This window comes from Sphaeramia orbicularis, chromosome 12 (assembly GCF_902148855.1).
Source record: "Sphaeramia orbicularis chromosome 12, fSphaOr1.1, whole genome shotgun sequence".
NCBI classification, from domain to species: Eukaryota; Metazoa; Chordata; class Actinopteri; order Kurtiformes; family Apogonidae; genus Sphaeramia; species Sphaeramia orbicularis.
Genome location: NC_043968.1, coordinates 51692054 through 51699884, shown reverse-complemented (window position 1 = coordinate 51699884; position 7831 = coordinate 51692054). Strand labels below are relative to the sequence as shown.

Below are 7831 nucleotides of genomic sequence, written 5' to 3'. Positions count from 1 at the left end.
ATTTTTTCACCAAATTCTGATCATGAAAGGTTCCAAATATTCTAACATGCCATGTTTTCCACACTCCTCTCTCACCATTGTAGTCCAGTGGAAAGTAGTCGCTTTGGGTCATCAGGAAACTTGAGCCAGACCAGCTCCCAGCTTAGTGAAACTGGCCAGGAGAGCACTGGAGGGTCAGAACTAGAGGAGTCCTTCCACTCCTACCACAGTACAGGCTTTCATCCCTCCACCAATGGGCTGTCACGCACAAATGGACATCTCTCCACCAATGGACACTCCATGGTCAGTGAGCAGGAGTTACGCAGGCTCTCCTCTGAAGAAAGACAGAACTTGAAGAGTAACATTTCATCAGAGAGTGGGTCCTCTAAACTCATACGGTACAGGCTTTTGTTGCTTATTCTACCCAGTTTTCTGATAAAGTTGAATATACTCTGGACTTTATAGAGTATTTTTGCTTCTCATCTGTCAAATCCATGTGACCAAGGTTCCACGATGAAGGGCCGCCATTACCTTTCTCCACACCCAGAATCCGCTGGTTGAAGGCTATCAATAAAGTCAGGGTCCAACTCCGGGAGGTAGGAATTTTATACTTCTGTGTCTCCATTGTGGTAGCACACACTGAGCACATGGACATACATACACAAACCCCCACATTTTGGTTGTAATTGGTTGAGTTTAACCTGTCTGATTATGATGATGCAGTTAAAATAGACTATTTACTTCTTTACTGTTTTGTGTAATTTTTTGTAGCTACTTTGCCAACATACAACTGTAATTTGTTGTTCCAACACTGTTTTCATTGCTCTACTGCTGTTACATTTTCCAGTACATTTACAGACTCTTCAGTGTCTTTTGGGGTAGAAGTAGTAATTCCCTGGTTCTTTAAAGGCATCACACAAAAAACAAAAATATGAATTGATCAGTTTAACTTACTAAACATGAGATAAGACTGATCAGGAAACTGCTACTTGGTGCTTCTGCTTTCTGTTCAGTGATGTGAGATGGTGCTTCTTCTAGGTACTCAGTCTCCACCTCCTTTCTTTTCTTGGTCTACACTGGTTAATTTTATCTGTAGTCAAGGCACTGTAATTATAAGGCTGAAGTGCACTGTCCGTCTCTTGACTTAAGCCCATCGCTCAGTGCTTTGTGAACCTATAATTTCCAGCAGTGAATGTCTCGCTCATTAGAGTCCCTATCTTGCTTTGTTGCATCTCAGTGTTTGTCTAAATTGTCATATGTTGTGTTTTACCCAAGATATACTGCTATTATTATCTACAGTAAATTCCGCTCTCCAACCTTCCATATCACTTAAGTGTGACAGCTAAAGGGGTGCTGGTTTGTTGGGCCTGGGTGAATTTTTTTAACAAATGATTGGGAGGTAAGGAAGGGAGAGACTGTGGCACACACCATCAGGCTTGGTTATCCATTGTCCATTTCTTTTCTGTAGATAATGTTATCTATAAGCAAAATATATTGAATTTTTTTTTTTAATTTAAGCTTTATTTTATCAGGAAGGTCAATTCCGAAGCAGTTCTCATTCTCAATGACAACATCTTTGAGTAAAAGGTGATAAACTGAGCCTATTGGGACAACTTTTGAAGGCAATTTTCCAGTTCACTGTCCTTTGACAACAGTAGAAAATGATATCACATTTGTTTGATCTCTCCGCTGTCATATTTGCTTTTTAGAGCCAGAATTACATGCTATTTATTGATCTAATCTACCTCCAACAGTTTTAGTGCATCAGTGGATCTGATTCTGCTTCTAACATCAAATCAGAAATCGTTAGAGGGTGGTCATAATAAAAAAAATTAAAATTTCTTACTCCTAACTGTGCTCTGTCTCCTTAATTAGGACTTTTATGACATAGTAGTAAAGGATTGTCCCTCCCTTGGCTCACTTACAATGATTAGTTTGCATGGACTGGTTGAGAGATGAACATGCACTATAAATGATGGCTGATTAAAGACACGAGTATAAATGGAAGGCAAGGTGAAAGCTGTCTAAGTGCCATTTATTACAGGACATGGGGAAACACTTAGGACATAAGGCTAAATGTAGAAAACACTATAATGAATTAGTTAGTCTGTCATAGTGGCAGGCATAATCCGAACACAAGACCTATATCATGTTTTGTTTTTTGTTTTTTTTTTATTAACAATTTAAAAAAAAAGAATAAATAAGTAACATGCTTAATTGTTTCCTCAGATCTTTGGCAACTCCTAGTCTTTAATACTGTACAAATGCCTTTCATTTATATTTTTGTTTTAATACTGCCTTTCGTTTTAAAGCCATGTTTTGTTTTTGTTTTAGCAAAACAAAAATTGCCATGTGCAGCACTGGGAAGATGTGGAAACACAAAAAAAAAAGAATGAATGAGGCTGAGAGCTGGCTCACAGCCTCAGATTAGCTTGGTGGTGTAATACTTTGCCAGAGGACAGAAGGAGAGAGAGTCAAGAAAGCATGCGAGAGGGTAGGAGAGGCAGAGGGATGGGTTCATATCTGAGTGTAAACTGCTGTGTGATCGTGGTCTACTACTGTCACGCTGGCAATTCCAGTTGTGGGAAAGACGGATTTAATGCTCTAGTTTGTTTGTTATTCACTTGAAGAGGATCTGCCGGTTTGATGAAGGCAGAACGAGGTGTTTATGTGAGGATACATTAGAAGGGAGGAAAGTTGGTGTTGCTCGTCTGTGGAATTAATGGATCTTATGAGATGGTGTGTACAGGTTGTTTTTAGCTGTTATTTTTTCTTATAAGGTAAGGACTGTATTTTAACAATTAAGTAATTCCCTTCGTGCAGACAGTTTTAAATGTATGTGCATGTTTACTATAAAAGAAATAGATACTTGTATTTGCTTCTCATACTATTGTAATGACTTATGTTTATCTTCTTTTTACCACTGAGTTGATCTAGATTCTGAACATGTATGCATGACACATTAAAGTTAAAAACATTTTAAAAACTTTTGAGGCAAAATGTTTTGTAATCCAACCCACAAACAGTTCAGTATGTAGAGAGAATATAATGCTGTAGGCCAGTATTATGTTTGGCCTGAATAATAACCCTGACCCCCAGCTTGCTCCAGGCTTTTTTTTCCCTGAACCATTAACTTGCAGTAAATCCAGACTCTTTAGGTACCCATGGAGTGGATTGTGCCAGTCCATAACAGCTAGTAACAATCCTCAAAAGTGTGTGTGTATTTCCTTTTTACCAATATTGGGTGTGTTACGGAACATTCATCCTGATAGCCTTACTCACATTTATTTTTTGACTTGGACTGGATTTCTTTCTTAGTAATGATGGAAAACTTTCTCAGTCTTAACTGTACTTTGCTGTAAACCAATCCCTGCCATACTAATACACACCTCCAGTGTTTGAGTTTGTATTGGAGTCCTCCAGTAATGGATTGGCTCAATAAAATCAGCCATTATTCAGTATCTGAAATTATCAGTATTGAATAGACAATCTGCTTTCCAGAACTAAAGCTCAGACACATTTATACTTCATGTAATACATAGAATAACTTTGACAGATTATTGTATGTAATGCATTTGTGTAACGTATATATAATAGTTTTGTGCAAGTTCAGAACAATGTAAGACCTAACCACACATTAAACAACAGAGATGTTGGGATGAAAGGAGGAAAATAAATAAACTTTTCATTTTAGTTGCTACATTCTACAAAAAATGCCAGTGAGTTATTGTCTCAGTTAAGATTTTCTGAAACATCTTATATCCTTTAGATCCAACACAATCTGTTCAACCTAGTTTTCATTCCTTACACAGATTCTATGTCAATCAGCAATATTCCCAGCTGTATCCATCTGAAGTTTAAGTGGGATTAGAGTGGGAAAAAAAGGATTTTACTAACTTGTGTTTTGTATTAACTAAAAGGAAGTAGAAAATACATAAACAATAACCATGTAACTGGTTAGCATGTAGCATATATGTATATATGACATCACATTTTGCCATTTTAAAGTATCTTTTTAGGGTATTGAATAGTTGTTGTATTGTAGGCAATAGGTCAGGGCCATCAAACTGTGCAGCTGGTAAGGCTGCAGAAGAAGGACATGGCCTTCGAGGACAGAATTGACATGTCATCTAATTACCAAGCAAACCAAGTCTTTCTAAAGCATCCTAATTACAGAGATCCAAGCAGCTGCATTGCACTCATTCTGCAAATTGCCACAGTGACCTGAAAGGAAGTCAATTAAAGCAACACTGTCTATTATACAACTGTAATTCAATGGATATTGTAGTGTCTCACTGTCTTTTCAATGTGAATTTGATATGCTGTAATGCTTGTAATTTATTCCTACCCTTTTTACTTTTAAATGTAAAGCAGAACTGTCAAATAAGCTTAAGTGAAATACCTAGTTCATTAAATCACCATGGAGATTAAGAACTTGGAATTTTTAGTGCCCCTTGAAAATTAACCAATTGCTCAGTTTTCACTTGTCACTGAGGTGATTCTTTTCAGTGGTTTGAAGGTTAAGATGCTGGTCTGTCATGACGCCGCCCTCAGGTGCAGTCAGTGAGACAGTGGTATTTCCATGTGTGGGAAGAGCTGATCCAGAGTGCCTCTTCTCCGGGATGTTCCCCAGAGGACACCTTAGTGGACAGGATGAGGCCTACACCACAGAGGCACTGTCATTCTCTCCCAAAAGGCAAGCACAAGTGAAGAAAGGATCATCAAGTCCAAAAGTTGGAAAAACCCTTCGCAGAAAGCTTCAGAGTTGCCTTCAAGGTGAAGAGGATAACTCACATCATGACTTGATAAACACCACCTGCACCAAAACTGACTTGAATCCATCTGGGGAAAAGAGAAATTCTGGTTGCCGTGGTGATATTAGTACTGTGGAGGAAATTATAACTCAGTCCAGTGAAAGAATTGAAAATGAAGAGGCAGTGCCAAGCTCAAGTAACGTAGTAGACCATATACTAAAAGAGCTGAAAGGCATCAACAAGATCCAGGAGGAAATTTCTGACCTGAGGCAGTATCTAACATCTGTGCGGGGCTCGGTGGATGAAGTATCCTGCTGTGTTGATGCAGTGCTCAGTGAAATAGGTGAGCTGTATTCTGGAGCTTCAGCTGCACCTCATTCCAGTCCTGTTCTCCAAATACCCAGCTCAAGACAAGGAAGTCTGGGTAGACAGAATGCAATCACATCTCTTCATGTTAGTCCATTGTTAGATCGCAAAGACAATGGAAATGATTGTAGAGCCACATCTTCTCACAGACCACCCAAACAATGGCACATCGATCTTGTCAATCTCCAATGGAACCAGCAAACAGGCCAGAAAAACCAACAGCAGATGGCAAATGTGCCTTTATGTGGCCTGTCAAAACCTGACCACCGTTACCATGAACTCCACAGTGGCCAAGACTGCCAGAGTCCTAGTTCTTTATCCTCATGTCACAGTTCCAACTGTCTACAAGCTTGCAACAGTCTGCTTTCCACTCAATATGATAGCTGGCCCTCCGTTGAAATGCACCACAGCTTTAGTGGAGGTTGGAGTGAGGAGGACTTGTGCTCCTCTTGTGCAAACAGTGGAGAAGAACTTGAGAACTGCCTTGGTGTCTGGGACAGGTGTGCCATAGAGACACAAAGCAGCACTCCTGGTCATTCTTCCCAGAACAGCTCTGAACACCTCTCTCTGCTCTTTGGACACCATTACAACTCTCCCTCCAGTTCCTCTAGTGTGGTGGACAGGAGACCCCAAAGGCTCCAAGCTGATGAAGAGAATCTAGACTGTGACTGTGTTGCAAACTGTCCATACTCTCGTAGCTCAGGTTACCACACTGTGGATGCATGCGCAAATGAAGTGGGTAGTGGGCCCTCTAGGAGTTTGAGTTGCTCCACTGTGCTGCTGACAGATTGTGATGATGGTTATCTGGAGTCGCATTCACAGTGTGATGATGGTTTATCATCCGGTGACACTCTTGATCTGGGGTCAGCTGAGAGTTTGGACAAGGAGTCAACAGACCACAGCATCTTCAGGGAGGACACAGCAGACTCTTTGTCGCAGGGATCTTCTGAAATGCTTTCTGAGAGCACAGCTAAGTCTCCATCTGCAGGTTTTGATGTACCAACATTTACCAAGGCAGTGCTTTCTTTTAGGTCAGCTTTAAAAGGGGCTTTGAAAAAGTTGGACGGGTCCAACCCTGATGATGAAAAAGTTAATAGTGCATCTGACGCGGCTTTGTCCCCTGTAAGACAGTCCTTTGTAACAGGGGAAGAACAAGGCAGTGCTGAGTCTACAAATGGGGAAGTTAGTCTAACAGAGAATCACACTCAGTTTGGTACTCCAAAAGATGAGAGTGAGTCTTCAGTCTATGTCAGTTGTGCGACTGAGCCACATGAAACTCTGTCATTGTCCCCTCAGCCGTCACCCAGTGAACCATCTCCCTCCACCCTCACTGAGTCTCACTCTTTAGAAATTTCACAAGACAAAGAATGTCCCACAGATGGAGAATTGTCCACTCTTGACCTGACTCCAGTAAAGCAAGAAGAGAGTCCCTTAGTTCCTGTGCCGAGCCCTCTGAGTTCTGATGAGGTCAGGTTAAGTCCAATTAAGGAAAACCACATTCTAGATGAGGTTGTCTCAGGCAAGTCTACAGATCCCAGTCACAAAGAGCGTATAGCTAATTTCCAGCGCATTCTGAGAGAGAAGAGGCAAACCCGTCATAGACTGTCAAAATCTGCCCAAGGGTCCCAAGGATCCCATGGATCTCAAGGATCACAGGGTTCCCAATCTCAAGATGAGTTTTTTCCAGGTATTTTAAAACATATTTTATGTGACTTAAATCATTGGCAAGCCCGGTTGAAACAGCAAAAAAAAAAAAAAAGATAATAACAGTAATAATAAAAATTTAGATGTAATAATGTGTAATGTTTTTTAAGTAATTGTAAAAGAGGTAAATGTTTCTTTTTAAAGCTTTACTATGCTGTGCTTGGATTTGTTTGACCATTTTCATATGCCGTCTGAATCTTCTGATATTTTTTTTCTTTGCAGAGATTTGGAAAGAGGATAATCAGGTTATTCTTACCGACTGTACCCATAGTGAAATTATTTTGGTTGTGTTTTTATTTATGTCCATTTTCATTTCCACCATTCTTTCCACCTATTATTTGTATTCCTTGAGCGTGTCATACCATTACATTATGCGATATCCATTATCCAATGCATGACGCATACTATAAAACTAGAAAGCCTTATCAGGACATTATGAGAAGTGGGGGATTTGCAGCATCATTCCAAGTGTAGTTTGTCAGTTTGTTTCTTGTTGAAGTCTTGGAAAGTGATTCCTTAATGTCCATTGCTTCATGTCATCCCCAAAAGGTTTCCAAATTCTCCCAGAAATCCCACTGTGATTTGAACCCTAGAGGGATCCCTACTCTCTTCTGTCATCTGACGGAGTGATGCACAGACACTGATCAAAGCGTAACGCATACAGTTCCCAGTCAAAATTTCAGTACTTTTGTGAAATTCTTACCAAGAGTTGTTTCATCTACTTCTTTTAAAGTTATCTGGGCTTTCCCTAGTGCGCTTTTGACCTGTGAGAAGTCTTCAGTGGCTTTATATCTGTGTAATTTCCATTCACCATTGCGTTATACAGGACACTTTGTAGTGTGTAATTAAAATTCAGCAAATTTTTTTTGAGTTTGTGTTTTAAAGGCAATGTCACCTATTTTTTACGTGATTTATGACATCAGAGAGGTAAAACTCAACCAATTTTTTATTCCCATTACCTTTGTTGTCTCGCAATACATCTTAATGTGTCAGCTTTTCAATGCCATAGACTTTAATTATCACTTTTT

At 39.8% G+C, this 7831-nt stretch overlaps 2 protein-coding genes across 19 annotated transcripts in view; both read left to right on the top strand.

The window, feature by feature from the left end:
* LOC115429835 (protein unc-13 homolog B-like) overlaps nucleotides 1-7831 on the top strand; it is a 95700-nt gene that overhangs the window by 50220 nt on the left and 37649 nt on the right. For all 18 annotated transcript variants that reach the window (XM_030149601.1, XM_030149602.1, XM_030149584.1 and 15 more), the window contains 2 exons: nucleotides 84-377; nucleotides 485-575. In XM_030149601.1, coding sequence (XP_030005461.1) covers nucleotides 84-377; nucleotides 485-575 — 385 coding nt within the window. The remainder of the gene's footprint in view (nucleotides 1-83; nucleotides 378-484; nucleotides 576-7831) is intronic.
* On the top strand, nucleotides 3998-7824 carry LOC115429837 (serine-rich adhesin for platelets-like). The gene is made up of 2 exons (XM_030149603.1): nucleotides 3998-6786; nucleotides 7026-7824. Exons 1-2 carry the CDS (start codon nucleotides 4518-4520, stop codon nucleotides 7199-7201), a joined length of 2445 nt encoding a protein of 814 aa, XP_030005463.1. The 5' UTR covers nucleotides 3998-4517; the 3' UTR covers nucleotides 7202-7824.